General features: G+C 46.6%; 1 protein-coding gene across 1 annotated transcript in view; it reads left to right on the plus strand.

Moving 5' to 3' along the window:
* The window catches only part of LOC137371850 (receptor-type tyrosine-protein phosphatase-like N), a 349,861-nt gene that overhangs the window by 52,830 nt on the left and 273,513 nt on the right, over window positions 1-23,518 (plus strand). The window contains exons 6-10 of the mRNA XM_068034799.1: window positions 1,997-2,189; window positions 14,179-14,313; window positions 15,237-15,271; window positions 15,856-16,229; window positions 20,041-20,146. Of these exons, the coding sequence (XP_067890900.1) occupies window positions 1,997-2,189; window positions 14,179-14,313; window positions 15,237-15,271; window positions 15,856-16,229; window positions 20,041-20,146 (843 nt within the window). The remainder of the gene's footprint in view (window positions 1-1,996; window positions 2,190-14,178; window positions 14,314-15,236; window positions 15,272-15,855; window positions 16,230-20,040; window positions 20,147-23,518) is intronic.

Here is a 23,518-nt window from a genome sequence, read left to right on the forward strand (position 1 = left end):
TGCCCTTGTCCTCTATGTGGCAGAGGTCGTGGGTTTGGAAGGTGCTGTCTAAGGAGCCTTGGTGCGTTGCTGCAGTGCATCTTGTAGATGGTACACACTGCTGCCACTGTGCGACGGTGACGGAGGGAGTGAATGTTTATGGTGGTACATGGGGTGCTGATCAAGCGGGCTGCTTTGTCCTGGATGGTGTCGAGCTTCCCGAGTGTTGTTGGAGCTGCACCCATCCAGGCAAGTGGAGAGTATTCCATCACACTCCTGACTTGTGCCTTGTAGATGGTGGACAGGCTTTGGGGAGTCAGGTGGTGAGTTACTCGCTGCAGAATTCCCAGCCTTTGACCTGCTCCTGTAGCCACGGTATTTATATGGCTACTCCAGTTCAGTTTCTGGTCAATGCTAACCCCCAGGTGGTTGTTAGTGGGGAATTCACTGATAATAATGAGGTTGAGTGTTATGGGGAGGTGGTTCAGTTCTTGCTTGTTGGAGATGGTTATTGCCTGGCACTTATGTGGCACGAATGTCACTTAGCTGCAGCCTGAATGTTGTCCAGTTCTTGCTGCATATTGACATGGGCTGCTTCAGTATCTGAGGAGTTGTGAATGGTGCTGAACATTGTGCGGTCATCAGCGAACATCCCCACTTCTGACCTTACGATGGAGGGAAGGTCATTGACGAAGCAGAAGATGGTTGGGCCTCGGACACTACCCTGAGGAACTCCTGAAGTGATGTCCTAGGACTGAGATGATTGACCTCCAACAACCACAACCATCTTCCTTTGTGCTAGGTTTGACTCCAACCAGTGGAAAGTTTTCCCCTGATTCCTGGCAGCATCTGTGGAGAAAAAAAAGAGTTAATGTTTGAGGTCAATGTCCTTTTGTCAGAACCTGAATTGTTATATCTCAAATCCTTTCATCATTGACCTGAAACGTTAATGCTGTTTCCCTTTGCACAAATGCTGCCAAATCTGCTGAGTATTTCCAGCATTTTCTGTTTTTATTTGATTTCAGCAGCCACAGCATTTTGCTTTTGTGCATGTACTGGTTCTGTCTCAAGTTGCCCTTTATCGCAAGGGGATTAGAGTACAGGAATTAGGAAGTTTTGCTACAATTGTACAAAACTTTGGTGAGACCACACCTGGAATACTGTGTATAGTTTTGGTCTCCATACCTAGGGAAGGATATACATGTCTTGGATGCACGTTACAGTGAAGGCTCACTCGATGAGGGATGAGGGGGTTGTCCTATGATGTGCTGAGCAAATTGAGCCTGTCCACTCTAGAGTTTAGAAGAATAAGAGGTGATCTCATTGAAACATACAAGATCCTGAAGGGGTTTGACAGGGTAGACACTGAGAGGATGTTTCCCCTGGCTGAGGAATCTAAAACGCAGGGGCTGGGCCTCAGGATAAGGGGACGATCGTTTAGGACTGAGATGAGGAGAAATGTCTTCATTCAGAGGGTTGTGAATCTTGAGAATTCTCTACCGCAGAGGGTTGTGGATGCTCCATCGTTGAATATATTTAAGGCTGAGTTAGATAGATTTTTGGTCTCGCAGGGAATTGAGGGACATGTGAGCAGGCGGGAAAGTGGAATTGAGGCAGAAGATCAGCCATGATTGTATTGCATGACAGAGCAGTCTTGAGGGGGCTGGAAGGCCTATTCCTGCTCCTATTGCTCATGTTCACCGAGACGTCGTGCTGCTATTCTTGGTTGGGAGGCTCGAAGTGATGTGGACTCGCAGGGGAACCTCAGTCTCTTTTTTTTTTTCTCTCCATCCTATAGTTTGGTTACCAAGACAGTCCAATGGAAGCGATTGCCAGAAAAACCCATCTGTTCCCAGCCAACACTCCTCACTCCCGCCAACACAACGCGCTGCCGCGGTATCGGAGGCAGGTGTCCGCGATGCCCGACCCTAGTTGGAGCGGCCCTGGAGCACCGAGCCAGCAGGAGTGGGACTGGAAGCTGCTGCAGGATTTAATCGGGTCCTATTTGTTTGAACAGAGTGGGAACTTGAACCAGCCAAGGGTGGAGCAAGAGAGGAACCATCAATGGAGGGTTGACCATCACAGAGTCAAAGACCTAGAACATTCTGCTGACACTGCCAACAGCTATGATCTGAGCTACGGGGAGATGCAACACCTGAACAGGATGAAGGATCAGAGTACTGGTCCCAGTGACCCTCGGCCTCAGGAAGGTAAGGTCAAACTTGTAAGAAGTCTTGGGATGTGATGGTTCTCCGTGAGGAGAGATTGAGTAGAATGGGCTTGGAGAACATTGGAATGGTCAGGTCGAGAGGTCCTAAAGGCACAGGTGAGGGTTTCAGCAGCAGATGAGTCCAAGCAGGGTCAGAGACTGGTGATGTAACAGAGATGGAGGTAGACGGTGGTGCTGATGGATGTAACGTGTTTGAAAGTTTATCTCTAGGTCAAATAAAAGCATGTTGTTGTTTATTCCAGCCCCACTTATTTAAATGGGATTTTCCCATCTCTGGCAGTCATTGTTGGGGCACTTCAAAAGAAACTTTGCATCTGCTTGCATTTGCAGGCTCTGACCACTCAGTGGCACTGCTGAGCAGCTTTTTTCTCATTTGCTCAACCCTGACTCTCCGCCATGTTGAGTTTCCCCTCCAAGTGCTGCCTGTTCTAACTTTTCTAAAGCTAGAATCTTCAAATTATTTTTAACTCTGCTCTCTCTCCCCCGCCACCCCCCCCCCCCCCCCCCCCACCACCACCCCCGGCTTGATGGTAATGGTAGAGTGGGGGATATGCCAGGCCATGAGGTTACAGATTGTGGTGGAGTACAATTCTGCTGCTGCTGATGGCCCACAGCGCCTCATGGATGCCCAGTTTTGAGCTGCTAGATCTGTCCTGAATCCATCCCATTTTGCACAGTGGTAGTGCCACACAACACAGTGGTATCTTCGGACATTGTCTCCACAAGGATATGCGGTTATCATAGGAACATATGAATTAGGAGCAGGTGTCGGCCCCTCAAGCCTGCTCCGCCGTTCAATGAGATCATGACTGATCTGATTGTAACCTCGACTCCACATTTCCACCTACCCCCAATAACCTTTCACCCCCTTGCTTATCAAAATCTATTTACCTCTGCCTTAAAAATGTTTAAAGACCATCCCACTGCCTTTTGAGGAAGAGAGTTCCAAAGACTCATGACCCTCTGACTCACGTCACTCCTAGCAATACTGTCATGGACAGGTGCACCTACAGCAGGTTTTTCCGTATTGGTTCCCTCACCACCTGCCACAGACCCAGTCTAGCAGCTATGTCCTTCAGGACTCGGCCAGCTCGGTCAGTAGTGGTACTATTGAGCCACTTTAGGTGATGGACATTGAAGTCCCCCACCCAGAGTACATTCTGTGCCCTTGCAACCCTCCGTGCTTCCTCCAAGTGGTGCTCAACATGGAGGAGTACTGATTCCATCAGCTAAAGGAGGGCGGTAATCGGGAGGTTTCCTCTCCCATGTTTGACCTGATACCATGAGATGGTGGCGTAGTGGTAATGTCACTGAACTAGTAATCCAGAGGCCAGTACCCTGGGGATATGGGTTCAAATCCCACCACAGCAGCCAATGGAACTTAAACTCAATTAATTAATAAATCTGAAATGAAAAGCTAGTCTCAGTAATGGTGCCATGAAACTATCATTAATTGTCATGAAAACACATCTGGTTCACTAATGTCCTTTAGGGAAGGAAATCTGCCATCCTTACCTGGTCTGGCCTACAGACCACTGGTAACCATTAATGTGGTTGACTCTTAGCTGCCCTCTGAAATGCCCTAGCAAGCCGTGCAGTTCAAGGGCAATTAGGGATGAGCAATAAAAGCTGACCTTGCCAGCGACACCCACATCCCATGAAAAGAATAATAAGTCAATGTTGAGGACTCCCAGGGCCTCTCCCTCCTGACCGGATACCACACTGCTGCTGCCTCTGGTGGGTCTATCCTGCCGGTGGGACAGGACATACCCGGGGATGGTGATGTCGTCGGGGACATTGGCTCCAAGGTAGGATTCGGCGAGTATTTCTATGTCGGGCCCTTGCTTTACTCGTCGGTGGGGAAACTCTCCCAATTTTGACACAAGTGGCCAGATTACACTTCAAAAGTACTTAATTGGCTGTAAAGGGCTTTGAGACATTGAGGATCGGAAAGGTGTTATATAAATGCAAGCTCTTTTTAAGTTGTTTTGGATGATGCTGTCACTGATTTGTATAAAGATATACGTACTCCACAAATACTCCCACACACCCTCACAGCTAAAATTAATCTTGCGTGGGTTCATTGCTTTTTCTATACTACATCGAAATAACCTTCCATTTAACACGTATGAGGCTGTTTCTGTCAATGAGAAACCAGTCAAATCTGCTCGATTCGAGGCAGTCAACCAAAAGAGATAATTTATACATAGTTTTTTTTTTGAGAGCGTGAGAATCCTTTTCAATAGATTTCATTCGTAAAAGTTTGAAACCAGTTGCGCCAAACTTTGACAGTTCTGAGGAGATAAAATTCTGGAACCTTCCCTTGTTCGTTCCACGTGCCACAATATTAGACACTGTTGCAAGTTGCATGCTTCTACGCTCGTTTAACGTTAGATTGTATGTATCACTGAAAGAAGGTTCGACACCAATTCATTCCCCCCCCCCCCCTCCACTTCACATTCTGTTTCTCTCTTCCCCTCTCTATCTCTCTATCTCTGCCACTTCTGCTCAATTTCTCCCCCTGTGCTCCCCAACCCCATCGCGGTACAGTTCCCTGAGTATTGGCATCCCCCTCCCCCCCACCCCCCCACCGTGTTACCTCGCTCGAATGGTCATTCTCCCCACATCAGTGAGTACCGGGTGGCTGTTTGACTGTGAGGGCATCGTTGTTACATGATGTCCACAATTCTGTACTTCCCACTGGGAGTTCACTGAAAAGTGAACTCTGTTGGGATCTCTGGCTGTTTATATCCTTCATCCCCATACTCAGTGTGTCTGCCTGTTCCCACCATGTGATAAACAGCTGCAGCTTCCATTTACGTAATGCCTTCAACCTCCCGAGATGCTTTTCATTTGACCAGCCACATAAGGAGACATTAGGACAGGCGACCGAGAACTTTGTCAAAAAGGTAAGTTTTAAGGAGCATCTTAAAGGAAGGGGAAGGGAATTTCAGAGCTTAGGGCCCAGGCAGCTGAAGGCATGGCTGCCAATGGTGGAACGATGGAAATTGGGGATACTGAAGAGGCCAGAATTGGAGGAGAGCAGAGATCTCCGAGGGTTGTAGGGCTAGAGGAGGTTATAGAGATGGGGAGAAGTGAGGCCATTGAGGGATTTGAACATGAGGTTCAGAATTCTTTAAAAAAATTGAGGTGTTGCCAGACTGGGAGCCAATATAGGTCAGCGAGCGCAGAGCGATGGGTGAATGGGAGTTGGTGTGAGTTAGGTTACGGGCAGCAGAGACATTTGGAGTAGGTGGCTGTGCATCATTAAACTAACCTTTAGAATAAAAAGGGCATTGCGGTGGGATGATGGTGAAGATTCAGCAAGGGTGAAATGAAATGGGCTGAATAGTGGATTAAGGAGGATAGTTCAGGAGGGCACAGACTGATGAAATGGGCAAACATGGCAGATGAAATTTGAAGCAGAGACATGCGAAGTGATGCATTTTAGCAGGAAGGACAAGGGAGAGGTAATGTAAACTTAATTGCACTATCTTTAAAAAGAAAGATCTTGCATTTATGTAGTGCCTTTCACAACCTCAGGGCATCCCAAAACACTTTACAGCCTATGAGGTAATTTTGATGTGTCGTCCACTGTTATAATGTAGGAAATGTGGCAGCCAAATTGCGCACAGCAAGATCCCGCAGGCAGCGAGGTGATAATGACCTGATGATCTATTTTAGGCTTCAGTTGAAGGATAAATATTGGCCAGGACACTGGGTAGAAATCCCCTGCTATTCTAAATAATGCTACGGGATCTTGTATGTCCATCTGAAAAGGTGGGCGGGGCTTGGGTTCCAAGTGTTCTATGAAAGACGGCACCCCGGACAGTGCAGCACTCCCTCCGTGATGCACTGGGAGTGTCGGCCTGGATAATGTGCTCAAGTCTCTGCAACGGGACGGGCCGAGTGTGACTCTGAGGTGAGAGTGCTTCTCGCTGACCCTCTGCTGACACGCAAGAAACAGTCATGGGGGATTATGCAAACAAATCTTTGAAGTGGTGCAACTAGTTGATAAAATCTGTTAAAGCCAAGAATCCTTTTTGATTTTACTCATAGGGGAATAGAGTATGCTAAACCTTTATAACTCAGTATTTTGTCCAATTCTGGGCACTGAACTTTAGGAAGCATGTCAAGGTTTTGGAGATGGTGAAGAGGAGATTTACTGGAATGGTTCCAGGGCTGAGGGATTTTGGTTATTTGGAGAGACTGGAGAAGCTGGGATTGTTCTCCTTAGAGCAGAGAAGGTTAAGAGGAGATTTAATTGAGGTGTTCAAAATCATGAAGGGTTTTGTTAGAGTAAATAAGGAGAAATTGTTTCCACTGACAGGAAGGTCAATAACCAGAGGCCACAGATTTAAGATAATTGGCAAATTATCCAGAAGCTGACAATTATTTTTTAGCGCAGTGAGTTGTTGTGATCTGGAACGCGCTGCCTGAAAGGGCGGTGCAAGCAAATTCAGTAGTAATTTTTAAAAGGGAATTGGATAAATACTTGAAGGGGATGAGTTGCAGGGCTTTGGGGAAAGAGGGCTAATTGGATAGTCTTACAAAGAGCCAGCACGGATATGATGGGCCAAACGTCCGTCTCCTTGCTGAATGATTCATCCCAACCCATTTGTACAGTGAGTTGGTCTGTGAATGGGTAATTGTGGGAGGAGTATGCAGGGTTGCGCATCCAAACTGTTGCTTTGTGTGTGGGCTGGTGTGACAATTTGTCTGGGAAATTTATAGCAGTGTTGACATCAGCAGTGACGTCCGAGACTTGGGGGCCCAATTATGTGCAGCATGGTAACGTAGCTGTGAGTGACTTTCAGCTTTTTCGATCCTAAATGGGAGCTACGGAACAAGATATTTCTGTGTCTCTGCTCAGGGAGTTTGAGGAGCCGAGGTCCAAATTAAAAAGCAGAGCCTCAAAGGTAATAAACTCTGGATTCTTACCTGTGCTATATGTAAATTGGCAGAGGGCCAAAGAGATTCGAGGGACATGTGTGTGCTCAAAGAGAGGTTTAGGAAGAAGGGGCTTCAAATCATGGGACTCTCTGTGTTGGGGAAAGAGGGAGCTGCTCCATTGGGAAGGACTGTACTTAAACTGGGTTGGGAGCAGTGCCCTGGTGAATCATAGAATTGCACAGAAACAGGCCATTCGGCCCAGTCAGTCCATACCAGCATTTATGCTCCACTTGAGCCGCCTCCTGTCTTTCTCATCTCACTCTAGCATTTCCTTCTATTCCTTTCTCCCTCGTGTTTTTCTGGTCTCCCCTTAAATGCATCTACACCAACCACCTCAACCACTTCTTACCCAGAAGTGGAGAACATGGGAACTCGCTACGACAGCGAGTGGTCGAGGTGAATAGTATAGATACATTTAATGGAAGCTGCATGAAGGCACAAGGAATAGATATGCTGATCAGTTTAAATTAAGTGGGTTGAGAGAAGGCTTGTGAGGAGCATCAACACTGACATAGACCAGTTGGGTTCTGAGCTGTGCAAATGTAAACAAAATGGGAGCAGCAGTTAAGATGTGAAGTTGTTAATGTCTGTGTTTTGAGGTTGGGAAGCTTCTCTATTCAGAAACCTTTAGACAAGTCAGAGATTGGAGATGAGCAGCAAGTCAAGAGAGTAAAGGTTGACCTCAGCTGTCACCTGGTGGGTTCAGGGGTTGTTAATTTTGGGAAGGTTCCCATGGCCTTTGGGTGTTGTAAGAGGCAACTTTTTTTGAAATTACTCATTCTTGGGATGTGTGTGTCGCTGGCACTTATTGTCCATTCCTAGTTGCCCTTGGGGAAAGTGGTGGTGATCCTTTGACCCTAAGTGTTGGTGGCAAATTTCTGCCCTGCTCCCTTCCCCTCTCCCAGCTGGTCACGGACCAGCCCCACCTCTCTGCCTCCTGGTAAGGAAAGTCGGACTGAGGCCCTATACCCAATCCCAGGATCCTCCATCCTTACCCTACCCTTCCACAAAACCAATCGCAGCACTGTGAGTGTAGGGAGAAAGGACAAACTTGTATTCATAAGAGCAGGAAGAGATCATTCAGCTGGGCAAGCCTGCTCCGCCATTCAGTTTGATCATGGCTCCATCATCTGCCATGCTTCTGTAACTCTTAATCCTCTTGCCCAGCAAAAACCTATCAATCTCTGCTTTTAAATTTTTAATTCACCCCTGGCATCACGGGGTTTTTTTGGGGGCGAGAGTTCGAGATTTCCACTACCCTTTGTGTGAAGGAGTGCTTCCTGCCGTCTCTTCTGAATGGTCTGGCTCTAATTTTAAGGTTCTGGTCCCTTGTTCTACACTCCTCCCACCAGAGGAAATAGTTTCTCTCTATCTACACTATCAGCTCCTTTCATCATCTTAAACACTTCAATTACATCACCCCTTAATCTTCTACACTTGAGGGAATACAAGCCGAGTCTGTGCAACCTGTCTTCATAGTTTAATGCTTTTAGCCCTGGGATCATTCTGGTGAATCTGCACTGCACCCTCTCCAAGGCCAGTATATCCTTCAGGCGAACATACGAGTTAGGAGCTGAAGTAGGCCATTCGGCCCCTCGAACCTGCTCTGTCATTCAATATGATCATGGCTGATCTGTTCGTGTTTTGAATTCCACGCTGCCATCTACCCGTGATCACCTTTGATTCCCTTGCATAACAAGAATCTATCTACCTCCGCCTTAAAAATACTCAATGACCCCACCTCCACCACCTTCTGAGGCAGAGTGTTCCAAAGTAGCACAACCCTCTGAGAGAAAAAATTCCATGAATGAATGAATTAAAAAAAAATGTTCATGATCTTTTAAACTTCAATCAAGTCTCCCCTCATGAAAACAAACCCAGTCTGTCCAACCTTTCCTCATAAGATAACCCACTCATTCAAGGTATCAATCTAGTAAACCTCCTCTGAACCGCCTCCAATGCATTCACATCCTTGCTTAAATAAGGAGACCAAAACTGCACACAGTATTCGGGATGTGGTCTCACCAATGCCCTGTACAACTGAAGCATAACATCCTTACTTTTATTTTCAATTCTTCTCGTAATAAAGGATAGCATTCCATTAGCCTTCTTTATTACCTGCGGTACCTGCATACTAACTTTTTGTGACTCCTGCACTGGAACACCTAGATCCCTCTGCACTTCGGAATTCTGCAGTCGTTCTCCGTTTAGTAATACTCTGCTTTTTTATTCTTCCTGCCAAAGTGAACAACTTCACATTTTCCCACATTATACACCATCTGCCAGATTTTTGCCCATTCACTCAACCTATCTATATCAGTCTGCAAGCTCCTTATGTCCTCTTCACAACATACTTTCCTACCTATCTTTGTGTCATCTGTAAATTTAGCTACCATGCCATTTCTCCCCTCATCTGAATCATTGATATAAATTGTAAAAAGTTGAGGCCCCAGCACAGCCCACTGTGGGACTCCACTCGTCACATCCTGCCAATCAGAAAAGGACCCATTCATGCATACTCTCTGTTTTCTGCCAGCCATGCAATCTTCTATCCATGCTAATATGTTACCCCCTAGCCCATGAACAACACGTTGCACAATAACTTTTTATGTGGCACCTTGTCAAATGCCTTCTGGAAATCCAAGTACTGTATGTCAACGGGCTCCCCTTTATCCACAGCACATGTTACTCCTTCAAAGAACTCCAACAAATTGGTTAAACATCGTTTCCCTTTCACAAAACCATGCTGACTATTCCCGATTACCTTGAGATTTTCTAAGTGTCCAACTACAACCTCCTTAATCGATTCTAGCACCTTTCCCACAATAGATGTCAAGCTAACTGACCTATAGTACCTGTTACCTGCCACCCCATCCTCTTGAATAGAGAGGTTATATTTTCTACTTTCCAGTCTTGATGGAACCTTTCCAGAATCTAGCGAATTTTTCAAAATTCAACATCAACGCATCTACTACCTCCTTAGCCACCTCTTTTAAGACCCTAGGATGAAACCCATCAGGACCCGGGGACTTGTTAGCCCGCAGCTCCATCAGTTTGGTCAGTACCGCTTCCCTGGTGATTGTAATTTCACCAAGTTCCTCTCTTCCTTCCACCTCCTGATTTACAGCTATTACTGGAATGTTTTTTGTATCCTCTATATAGTGAAGACAGAAGCAAAATATTTGTTCATTTCATCTGCCATTTCCTTTATTATCTACTATTAACTCCCCATTCTCACTCTCTAGAGGACCAGCACTCACTTTACTTTTTTCCTTTTTAAATACCTGTAGAAACTCTTGTTATCCGTTTTTACATTTCTAGCTAGCTTCCTCTCGTATTCTAATTTCTTTCTCTTAATTAATCTTTGTCATTCTCTGCCGTTCTTTATATTCTGACCAATTATCTGACCTGCCACTCATCTTTGCACAATTTTATGCTTTTTCCTTAAGGTTGATGCTTTCCTTAACTTCTTTAGTTAACCACGAATGGTGGGTCCTCCCCTTAGAATTTTTCTTTATAGTAGGAATATATTTATTCTGAGTATTCTGAAATATCCCCTTCAATGTCTGCCAATGCTTCTATATCGATCTATCTCCAAGCCTAGTAACCCAGTTCACTTCAGCTAGCTCAGCTTTCATGCCCACATAGTTGCCCTTATTCAAGTTTAAAATAATAGTCTTGGACCCACACTTCTTTCTTTCAAACTGGATATAAAATTCAATCATATTGTGGTCGCTGCTACCTAGAGATGTCTTTACTCTGAGGTCATTAATTAATCCTGCCACATTACACAATACCAAGTCTAATATAACCTGCTCTTTGTTTGGTTCCACAACATAGAAACTATCTTGAAAGCATTCTATGAACTCCTCATCCAGGCTACTATTGACAATCTGATTTTTCCAGTTTATATGTAGATTAAAATCGCCCATGATTATTGCCATCCTTTTAGCACAAGCACCCAATATTTCTTCTTGTATACTTCGTCCTACATTGTGATTACTGTTAGGGGGCCTGTAGACCACTCCCACTAGTAACTTCTTTCCCCTATTATTCCTCATCTCCAACCAAACCAATTCTACATCCTGATCTTCTGAACCGAGGTCATCTCTAACAATTGCACCAATGACATCCTTGATTAACAGTGCTACCCCTCCACCTTTACCTAGCTTCCTATTCTTCTTGAATGTCATATACCCCTCAATATTCAGGACCCAATCCTTGTCATCCTGCAGCCACATCTCCGTAATGGCTAAAGGATCATATTTATTTACTTCAATGTGCGCTATCAGTTTGTCTACTTTATGAATGCTATGTGCATTCAGATACGGAGCCTTTAGTTTTGTCTTTTTGTTATCTTTGTAACAGCTCTTGACTGTTGGTGTGTTCTTTAGGTTTTTTCTTTCTGTCCCTTCCTGTCATTCTCTGACCTTCAATTTCCATATTACGATTCTGCTCTCCTGCCTTGACTCTACCCTTGATTTGCTGCATCTACCCAGGCTTGATCCCTTACCCCTCTAGTTTAGAGCCCTCTCTACTTCCCAAGTTATACGGTTTGCTTCCTGAGGCCTGATGCCCAGAACTGAACACCGTTACTCCAGGTGAGGTCCACCCAGAGTTTTGTAAAACTGCGGTATAACTTCCATCTCTTCTGTAGCACCTTTTGTGACTTCAGGATGTCCCAAAGCTCTTTAGAGCCAATGATGTACTTTTTGAAGTTTAGTCACTGTTGTAGGAAACACGGCAGTCAATTGGCAGACAGCAAGATCCCACAAAAAAGTGAGAATAACCAAATCTATTTGTAATAATAAAAGCAAAATACTGCATATTCTGGAAATCTGAAATTAAAAACAAGAAATGCTGGAAATACTCAGCAGGTCTGGCAGCATCTGTGGAGAGAGAAGTAGAGTTAACGTTTCAGATCAGTGACCCTTCTTCAGAACTGGCAGATATTAGAAATGTAAAAGATTTTAAGCAAGTAAAGCAGGGGTGGGGCAAGAGATAACAAAAGAGGTGTTGATAGGACAAGGTCACAGAGAATAACTGACCAGAAGGTCATGGAGCAAAGGCAAACGGTATGTTAATGGTGTGCTGAAAGACAAAGCAGAGTGGGTGGCAATAGTAAAGCACAAAGCATTCCAAGCACAAACATTTAAAAAAAAAAACCTGGGTAGGCACAGTCGAAATAAACTAAACAAACTTTTTTTAAAAAAACTAAAATAAAATAACCAAATAAAGAAAAAATAAAAAATAACTAAACATAAAAAGAGGGGCCCATCATGCTCTGAAATGATTGAACTCAATGTTCAGTCCGGCAGGCTGTAGTGTGCCTAATTGATAAATGAGATGCTGTTCCTCGAGCTTGTGTTGATGTTCACTGGAACACTGCAGCAATCTCAGGACAGAGATGTGAGCATGAGAGCAGTGGGGAATGTTGAAATGGCAAGCAACCGGAAGCTCGGGATCATGCTTACGGACTGTGCAAAGGTGTTTCACAAAGCGGTCACCCAGTCTGCATTTGGCCTCCCCAATGTAGAAGAGACCACATTGTGAGCAGCGAATACAGTTTACTAAATTGAAAGTAGTACAAGTAAATCCTGCGTTTGCTGACAATGCTACCACAAGGTGGCGCTGCAGTGGCACATGTGCAAATGCAGCATGTGCCACTAAAATGTCAGTCTGCAACTTCAGGCAGCTGCCAGAACTAAATATGGCACTGCTCAAATAATCACACGAAGGCAACCTAACCTAAACACATGGCAGCACACAATGGCGGGCGGGAGGGAGAGAGCGAGCGTGCCGGGGACGGTGGGGGAGCGGAGTGGAGCTGCCAAAAGAGCGGAGTGGCCGGAGAGAGCAGTGAGGGTGGGGGGAGCCGAGCTTGACACATGGGTGAATACCCGTTGGCGTTGCATTGCTGTACGTGTAAAGTGCATGTGCAGAGGCCGACCAGGTGCGTTGCCCGAAGATGCACACGTCACGCGATGATGTCATCGACGCATGCGCTAACCAGTCATGGCAAGTCGGAATGTAGTGCACGCGCAGAGAGCAGGAGCCCGTCTGCGCGTGTGCGCACCTTGGCGCAGCCTGATGACGTCGGTGGCCGACTGCGTTGTCAGGAATCACTTTGATAAGTGAATCGCTGCTTCGCCTGAAAAGTGTTTGGGGCCTGGGATAGTGAGGAGAGAGGAGGTAAATGGGCAGGTATTACACCTCCTGCGATTGCAGGGGAAGGTACTGTGGGAAGGGGACGAGGTGATGGGGGTAATGGAGGAGTGGACGAGGGTGTCACGGAGGGAACGATCCCTTCAGAATGCTGGGAGGGCAAGATGCGTTTGGTAGTGGCATCACGCTGGATGTGGTGGAAGTGGCGGAGGATGATCCTTTGGATGTGGAGGCTGGCGGGGTGGTAAGTGAGGACAAGGGGAACTCTGTCGCGGTTCTGGGAGGGAGGGGAAGGGCTGAGGGTAGAGGTGCGGGAAATGGGCCGGACACGGTTAAAGGCCCTGTCAGTCACAGTGGGATGGGGAGGGTTGGCGGCGGGGGTTCCTCGGTTGAGGAAAAAGGAGGTCATATCAGAAGCGCTGTCATGGAAGATAGCATCATCAGAGCAGATGCGTCAGAGACGGAGAAACTGGAAGAATGGAATGGAGTCCTTACAGGAGGCAGGATGTGAAGAAGTGTAGTCAAGCTAGCTGTGGGAATTGTTGGGCTTGTAATGAATATTAGTAGACAGCCTATACCCAGAGATGGAGACAGAGAAGTAGAGGAAGGGAAGTGTCGGAGATGGACCATGTGAAGGTGAGAGAAGGGATCATTCCCTCCGTGACACCCTCGTCCTCTCCTCCATTACTCCCACCATCTCGTCGGCCTAGATTTTGTGCTCAAGTCTTTTGAGCAGTGATGTAGAAGAGCTGGGATTTTGCAAGTAATGCATTGCATCCTCGAGCAAAATGTGTTTAGAGAATTGTCTGCAAGTTGCTCTGTAATACTCCAGTGTGTTCCATTCCTTGCAGAACCAGCTGCCCGGAGGATAGTCATGGAGTTGGGTAAATACGGCATCGATCTCCGAGACCTCAGCGACCAACAGCTTAACAGTATGTCAGCAGCAATCCTTCAGCTCATGAAAACAGACGGCCAGCCTGACCCAGGTCAGACTGATGGGAGAGAGAGAATCCCAGCAAAAAGGAGCGTCCTGGAAATGGGGGTGGGGGAATGAGTTAAGGCTGGGTGGCGTCCTTGTGGAGGTGAGGGTTGGGGCTATGGGGGGGAATAGGCTAAGTTTGGGGGTTTGAGGAGGTGACATTGTCCTAACCTGGAACTCTGGATGTAATATATACAAACAGTAATAAGTAATTCACTTCTAATAATCCTAATTTCACCACACACAAGTATTTAAATGACAGCTGGGTAGAACGATTTGTGACTTGCTGAGACTATTCTTTGAAAGAAAATAAATTTACATTACTATAGCACTTTTCAACTCCAGTTGTCCCAAAGCGCTTTACAACCAATGAAGTAATTTTTTTTAACAAGTGTCCTCACTATTGTAATCTAAGATACAAGCTGTTTTCGCCTCCACTTCCTCACGTTAGCTCAGTGAATGATTGCGTGACTCAGTGGGTAGCACTCCCGCTCTGAGTCTGAAGGTTGTGGGTTCCAGTTCCACTGCAGAGACTTAATCACAAAATCCAAGGCTGACACTTCCAACGCAGTACTGAAGGAGTGCTACACTGTTGGAGGTGCCGTTTGTCAGATTAGATGTTAAACTGAGGCTCTGTCTTCCCCTTCGGGGTCATAAAAGGTCCTGTGGCCGCTGTTAGGAGCAGTTGTGTTCTCCCTGATCTCCCTCAAAGGTCATTGCTTAAAAAGAAAACGCCTTATTCTTTGTGGGAGCTTGCTGTGCACAAATTGGCTGTAGCATTTCCTAAAAAATTCAAAAGTAATTGGCTGTATAGAGCTTTGGGACATCCTAATGGCACTGTGTAAATGCAATTCTTTCTTAAACCTGTTGTGGATAATTCCCATTCGATGTTACACTCATGGGATTAATCCCTGCTTCCTTTTCTTGTAGCTCCGATGGAGAGGCACAGTCTGATGCAGAAGAAGGTGAGGTTTGTAAATGCTGGTACGGGATACAGACATCTCAATATCGCCAAGTTGCTTGTTTCCCCTCTGACACTGAGGGCGGATGTACTGCCTGGTGTGGTACGAGCCCCTCAAACCAGCAAGGACAGAGGTCCTCCATTGTATCTGTTCTCACAGCAATGGAGGAGCAGGAGTGTCTCACCCCCGTTCCGTCCTCCTTGAAGACACTTCTTAAAACTGACCTCTTTGCCCAAGCTTTTGGTCACTTGACCTAACATTGCCTGATGTGGCTCGGTGTCAAATCTTGTTTAATGCTTCTGTGAAGTGCCTTGGGGATGTTTTACTACATTAAAGGCGCTATATAAATACAAGTTGTTGTAGTTATGGACAAGATGGAGGATGGGAAGTGATTTTATTTTCTGTAACTTGAACATGTAATGATGTCTTGATCTCTAAGAAGGTGATGGCTTCTCAGGATGATTTTGTGGAGGGTGGCAATGTGGGTGGAATTTGTGTAAGATGCGATGGAGTCTAGTTTGTGAAGAAGCTAATGCTTCCCAATATTGAAACACTGAACCTGAGAAAATATCCTTGTGTCTTTGAAGGCCTCCATGATGGAAGGGACCATGCAGCGCTGGAAGGAAATGGGAGTGAGGGAGAGCAGCGAATCCCAGATCCCGGACCTGCTGCCCAGTCCTTCGGGCGTCTCGACGGCTGCAGGGGGAAGGGATGGCGAGAAGGTGGTGGCGGCCGTTGTCTCCGGCTCCGGTCCGAGCGGGGCTGCGGATGGGCGGAGGGTCCAGGCAGCAGCTGTGGAGCTGGGTGAGTCTCGGGAGGACCTCACCGATGTGCTGGAAGACTTCGACCTGGCCCCCGAGCAGCTGCTAAAACACACAGACGGTCTCCAGCCAGGCAGGACCCCAACCCGTGCAACCTTTCCACATAAGGAGGAATACGCCTACATCGTCACCAACAAGAAGTAAGAACCGCATTTTTCTACGAGCAATTAAGGAGCTGACTTCTGCTCGTCTTGAGTTTCCATTTGCTCTCGGAGCCCACGCAACAGGGGACGTCCCGGATCTGGTTGTGTTCTTGTTACTGCCGTGTTACCCCAGAGTGGTGCAACTGCAGGATTGCCTAACTGAAGGGAGTAAATGGAACCACTCCAGTGAGCCATTGCAGTAATGCTAGTTAGTTGAGAGATAAATATTGGCCCCATAATCTAGGCTGACCCTTTCAGTGCACGACTGAAAGAGTGCTGCACTGTCAGAGGTGCTGTCTTTCAGGCGAGTGGTTAAACTGAGGCCCCATCTGCTGTGTCGGGCAGATGAAGAGGATTCCATGGCCGCTAATTTGAAGAGCAGGGAGTGCTTCTGGCCGATATTTACCTCTTAACCAAAATCTCTTTTTTTTTAAAAAAAATTATCTGGTCATTATCTCATTGCTGTTTGTGGGAGCTTGCTGTGCACAAATTGGTTGCCATGCTTCCTCCATTACAAAGTGCTTTGGGACTTTTGAGGTTGTGAAAGGTGCTATACAAATGCAGGCTCTGTGGCTGTGCGCGACACATCCCCCTAAGGGGGAACTTTTAGCCTTTCTGGCTAATATTGGCAGCAGGCTATAGGGAAAGAGTAGGGGCGAGTGGTCCTAATTGGATAGTTCTTTCAATGAGCTAGCACAGGCACGAGGGGCCAAGTGGCCGCCTCCTCGGCTTTATTATTCTATGATGAACAAAGGCCTTGCCCTCCTTTGTTATCTCTTGAAAAGTTTCATTTAGCTGACCACAAGAATGTGTGAAGAATGTTGCCTTGGCAACCTATCTTTATCGAAGTGCCAGTCTCTACAAACAAGCTGGCTCCATTTTCGCATTGTAGGAGCAGAGGAACAGGAGGAGGCCATTCAGCCCCTCGAGCCTCTTCCACCTTTTCTGTTAGAATAAGGTTGATCTGTATTCTAACTCCATTTTGACCTCCTGCCTTGGCTATCTATCATGGGGGAGATAGCGGCATAGCGGCAATGTTATCGGACTAGTAATCCAGAGGCACATGCTAATGCCCTGGGGACATGGGTTCAAATCCCACCACAGATGGGAAATTGGTGGAAATTCAATTCAATTAACTAATAAATTCAATTAGTAAAAATTTGGAATTGAAAGCTGATCTCAGTAATGGCACCATTACTATCATTTGTTGTCGTAAGCACTCATCTGGTTCACGAATGTCCTTTTTAGGGAAGGAAATCTGCCATCCTTACCTGGTCTGGCCTACATGTGACTCCAGACCCACAGCAATGTGGTTGACTTTTAAAATGGCCTAGCAAGTCTCTCCATTCAAGGGAAATTCGGGATGGGCAACAAATGCTGGCCTTGCCAGTGACTCCCACGTCCCATGAAAGAATTAAAAAAAAAACTTTTAGACCTTTGCCCATCAAGAATCTATTGATCTCTGATTTAAAATGATTGAGCTAGAATCTACTGCTTTTTGTGGGAGAGAGTTCCAGACATCGACCTCTCTCTCTTGTGTCTCCTGTGTCTCCCCACCCTATCGATATCTTTCAAAACCCTAAATACCTCAATCAAATCATGTAATGCATGCTCGGTCAGCCATGTTGTGTTGACATCCTCTCTCACCTCTGCACCTGATGAATATCCAATCCCCACTGCATGTGCATGGGCATCAGGTTTGGAATGTGATGCATACCATGGCCGCATACCCTGGTCGCTGCACGGGTGAGGAATGGCCACTTTACACGGTGCTGGTGGAACCAAATCCGGAGATTTTCGAGGGGTGCGGAGGGGAATATATTTGCGAAATCCTGGACGTGCAGCACTCCCATGTTAGCACACTTCACACTAGCTCCTGGAGCACGGGTCAAATCTGGAACGAGTGGATCTGTGTAGTTCAGTACCCGACCCCAAATAATCAGAGATTAACCTGAGAGGGGAAGGGGAGAGAGAGGGTGGGACTCTGAGGGAAACCAGAGGCCCCTCCCACTTCTGAATATTTCAGCCAGGGCGGAGTTAATTTCCATGTTGCGCTTGTGTTGAGAGATTCAAATTAGACGGAGTGCGACGATGTAAATACAAAGCCGTCCCTCAGCCACTACCCCTCGTTTCTCTTTAGGCGGTCAGTGTTTGCCGATTTGTAAAACCAATCTGATTCTAGCCGGAACTGGTGAGTTTCCCCAACTTGTGTTTCCTTTTTTTTTTTCTTTTCTGTGTTCCGGTCGTGGTTTAGAATTCGAGGCTCGAAGGCTTGCATTTCTATAGCACCTTTTCATAATCTCAGCACATCCTAAAGCCAGTAAAGTACTTTTGATTTGTAGTCACCGTTGTAATGTAGGAAACGCAGCAGCCAATTTGTGCACAGCAAGCTCCCACAAACAGCAACATGATGGTAACCAGATGTTGCCTGAGGGATAAATATTGGCCCAGGACACCGGGGAGAACTCCCTGCTGTTCTTTGAAATAGTGCAGTGGGATCTTTTACATCCACCTGAGAGGGCAGACATATTCCAGAGACTTGAGCACATAATCCAGACTGAAGCTCCCAGTGCAGTACTGAGGGAGTGCTGCACTGTCTGAGGGGGCAGTACTGAGGGAGTGCTGCACTGTCTGAGGGGGCAGTACTGAGGGAGTGCTGCACTGTCTGAGGGGGCAGTACTGAGGGAGTGCTGCACTGTCTGAGGGGGCAGTACTGAGGGAGTGCTGCACTGTCTGAGGGGGCAGTACTGAGGGAGTGCTGCACTGTCTGAGGGGGCAGTACTGAGGGAGTGCTGCACTGTCTGAGGGGGCAGTACTGAGGGTGGGCTGCACTGTCTGAGGGGGCAGTACTGAGGGTGGGCTGCACTGTCTGAGGGGGCAGTACTGAGGGAGTGCTGCACTGTCTGAGGGGGCAGTACTGAGGGCGTGCTGCACTGTCTGAGGTGCTGTCTTTTGGATGAGATGTTGAACTGAGGCCCTGTCTGGATGTAATTTGAAGAGAAGGAGGGGAGGGAGTCCTCCCATGCTCCTGGCTAACATTCATCCCTCAGCCAACACCAGCAAATGGATCAACCGGTCATTCATCTTAAATCACGCTCATGGGAGCTTTCTGTGCATAAATTAGCAGCCGTGTTTCGTTATGTTCCAACCCTAAGGAGACCTCAAAGGGAAAGTGCGTTAGGAAGGCCCAAGGATGTTGGAGACACTAAAATCCAATCTTTGATCGATTATGTTGGATTTGAATAGTGATGTATGATATTTAGGGTTGCCAATTGCCCTGGAGTCTCCAAAAAATAAAGATTCATTTCCTGGGTGCTGCTGTGAGCAAAACCCAGCAGAAATATCATGGGGGCCCTTTCCTCATTTCCGCTTGTTAGTTGTAAAAATGTCGGCATCGGAGATAACGACTGTTTGTTTGAGTCCAGGTTCGGCCAATTGGAAAATTAAGAGTCTGTTTGCTTTCCAGATTAATAGAGAAGGAGGGGCATCATGATGATTGACATGTCAGACGGCCAATGGTGTGAATGTGGGCTGGGCACTGTAAGGATGGGCGTGTTGGGTGACCCAGCGGCAGGGAAATGGGGGCCTTGGTGGCAGGATGAAACCTTGAGTAAGCCCAACCAGCCTAGTAACAATCAAACATGTCAAGGCTTTTTATTGAACAAAACAGCCGAACCCCATGAAATAGTGAGCAGAAAAACTGGTTGATTACTAAGCTGTGATGATGTCAGATCTTCACCATTTTCTGTTGTGATTGTCGTGTCTAACTTCACCGTGTCTGTCTCTCTTTTCTCTCTCCACTGAGCAGGCCCCTGACTCTGTCTGATGGGATTAAGTTACTGGAGTCTTTGGCTCATCAAATTCACCTTGCAACAGTCAGTTTCATCAACATCAGGCAAGTGCCCGCATTTTGCGTTGGGATTGAGTTCCTGGAACCAGCCAGGATCCAGAAGCTGTGGCCAGACACCTGATTTGCCCACTCGCCAAACACCAGTTACCCCTCTTGACCTTTGTAACCTCCTCCAGCCCTAGAAAGTGTGTGTACATGTCAGAGTGCAGGAACAATCTTAAAGTGGAGAGAATTGATCGTGCTTACAATTTGACTTTTGACAGAAACACATCTCCCTGCATTCCTAAAGAGAGACTCCACTCCCTTGCCCCTCCCTATCTGTGATCTCCTTCATCCCTGCAACCCTTCAGATCTCTCCCTTCTCCAATTCTGGCTTCTTGCACACATCCCCGATTTTAATCGTTCCACAATTCTTCCGAGGCCCTAAGCTCTGGAATTCCCTCCATAAAGCTCTCCACCCCTCTCTCCTCCTTTCAGCCTCCTTAAAGCCTGCCCTAATATCTCCTTATGTGACTCATGCAGCTCCAACAACACTCAAGAAGCTCAACACCATCCAGAACAAAGCAGCCTGCTTGATTGGCACCCCATCCACAAACATTCACTCCCTCCACCACCGACGCACAGTGGCAGCAGTGTGTACCATCTACAAGATGTACTGCAGCAACTCGCCAAGCCTCCTTAGACAGCACCTTCCAAACTCGAAGACCTCTACCACTTAGAAGGACAAGGGCAGCAAATGCATGGGAACACCACCACCTGCAAGTTCCCCTTCAAGTCACACACCATCCTGACTTGGAACTATATCGCCGTTCCTTCACTGTCGCTGGGTCAGGATCCTGGAACTCCCTTCCTAACAGCACTGTGGGTGTACCTACACCACGTGGATTACAGTGGTTCAAGAAGGCAGCTCACCACCACCTTCTCAAGGGCAATTAGGGATGGGCAATAAATGCTGGCCTAGCCAGCGATGCCCACATACTTCGAATGAATAAAAAAGGTCAAATTTGATTTGCTAGCACTCATGTATTACTATACAATATAAATGCACGTTATATATAGGCAATACAAATTAAAGGATACAATTCTAAAGGGGGTGCAGGAGCAGAGGGACCTGGGGGTATATGTGCACAAATCAATGAAGGTGGCAGGGCAGTTTGAGAAATCGGTTAATAAAGCATACGGAATTCTGAGCTTTATCAATAGGGGCGTAGAGTACTAGAACAAGGAGGTTATGATAAACCTGTACAACACACTGGTTCAGCCTGAACTGGAGTATTATGTCCAGTTTTGGGCACCACACTTTAGTGAGAATGTTAATTCATGAGAGACGGTCCAGAAAAGATTCATGAGATTGGTTCCAGGGATGAGGGATTTCAGTTACGTGGAAAATTTGGAGAAACTGGGATTGTTCTCCTTGGAGAAGAGAAGATTAAGAGGAGATTTGATTGAGGTGTCCAAAATTATGAGGGGTCTGGATAGAGTAGATAGGGAGAAACTGTTCCCATTGGCCGAAGAATCAAGAACCAGAGGACAGATTTAAGGTAACTGGTGAAAGAACATGAGAAAAAAATGTTTTTATGCAGCGAGTGTTTAGGGTCTGGAATGCACTGTCTGAGAGTGTGGTGGAGGCAGGTTCAGTGAGTGTTTAGGATCTGGAATGCACTGTCTGAGAGTGTGGTGGAGGCAGGTTCAATGAGTGTTTACGATCTGGAATGCACTGTCTGAGAGTGTGGTGGAGGCAGGTTCAGTGAGTGTTTAGGATCTGGAATGCACTGTCTGAGAGTGTGGTGGAGGTAGATACAATCAAGGCCTTCAGAAGGGAATTGGATAATTATCTGAAAAGAAAAATAAGCAGGGCTACAGGGAAGAAGAGGGGGAGTGGTGAGTCGCTCTTGCAGCGAGCCGGCACAGACACGGTGGGCTGAATGGCCTCCTTCTGTGCTGTAACCCTGCTATGATTCTAAAAAGAAAACCTCGTGATATGACTGCCATGCAGTGAGATGTGATGAGCTGGTGAGGAGATGTTGCAAAGGGAAGCCCAGGTAGATTTGGGAAAGGGAGAGGACATGCTATTGAAGAAAAATGGAGCCAGTTTGATGCACTCTTCAGAATGAACCAATTGTTGCAGTGCTCGCCTCCACCCTTAGGTGGCTGATTGTTACCACAGAAACTGGTTGCATAGGCGATTAAATGGATCTTCTCTCCCACTTAGTGTAAGAACTGCATTCTGATGCTGTCATGGCAATCAATACACCCCAGCCTCTTAATTCCTCAATAATTAGAGGTGATTTGTAAGTCACTAACCTCTCCAGCAAAGACGAGCTCCCTGTTTCGTAGGAGCAGGAGACGGCCATTCGGCCCCTCGAGCTTGTTCTGACGTGGAGAGAAATTTCTTCACTCAGGCTTGTGAATCTTGGGAATTCTTTACCCTAGTCACTGGGTATATTTAGGACTGAGATTATTAGATCTTTGGAAACAAAGGGAATCGAGGGAGATGGGGATAGGGCAGGAAAGTGGAGTTGTGGATCAGCCATGGTCACGAAGGGCTTCAGTAGTATAAATAAAGAGAAATTGTTTCCATTGGCTGAAGAGTTGGTAACCAGAAGGCACAGGTTTAAGGTGATTGGCAAAATAACCAGAGTGGGCACGAGGAAAAACATGTTCTAAGCAGCGGCTGGTTAGGATTTTGAATGCACTGCCTGATTGAATCTGTTTCCACCAGTCTATCGCAGCTTGAAAAAAAGGAATTTGATAAATACTTGGAGAAATATTTCGGGGATTTGTGGGAACAGTGGGGGAGTGGGAATAAGTGGGATTGCTCTTCGAAAGAGCCAGCACGGTATCGATGGGCTGAATGGCTCCTCCTCCTATGATTCTCTGATCTTATTGAATGGGGGAGTAGACACGAGGGGCTGCACGCTCCTATTTCTCATGTTAGTTTCTTATGTTATTCATATAGAAACAGAGTCAATCTACAGCACAGGAGGAGGCCATTTGACCCGTCATGTCAAAGATGTGGTGTGGGCAGTTGGCGCTTTCAAGACGGAGATTGATTGTTGGGGAAATGTATTGAGTGTTATGGATCTAAGTGGGGTAAATGAAGTTGACATATAGTCATGATCTCCTTGAATGGCCGAGCAGGCTCGAGGGGCTGAAGTGGCCAGTTTGTGTGTTTGTTGATAAATTAGGGAGGACTGTTGTCCGAGAAGCAAAATCCTTGCTCCTCCTCCAATTGTGGCGCAAAATCTTCAGTGTCCACCTGAAATGCCAGAACTGGCAGACGGTCACCTCCGCTTATGGCCTCACCTGTTCGGACAGCATTGCTGACAATGCAGCACCCCCTCGGTAGTGCAGTCTTGGGATGTAAACCTGAAGCCTAACACTGGAGAATGGACTAAGCTGCTATTCCCTCCTGCTCCTTGATTTCAACACGAGA

This window comes from Heterodontus francisci, chromosome 7 (genome assembly GCF_036365525.1).
Source record: "Heterodontus francisci isolate sHetFra1 chromosome 7, sHetFra1.hap1, whole genome shotgun sequence".
NCBI classification, from domain to species: domain Eukaryota; kingdom Metazoa; phylum Chordata; class Chondrichthyes; order Heterodontiformes; family Heterodontidae; genus Heterodontus; species Heterodontus francisci.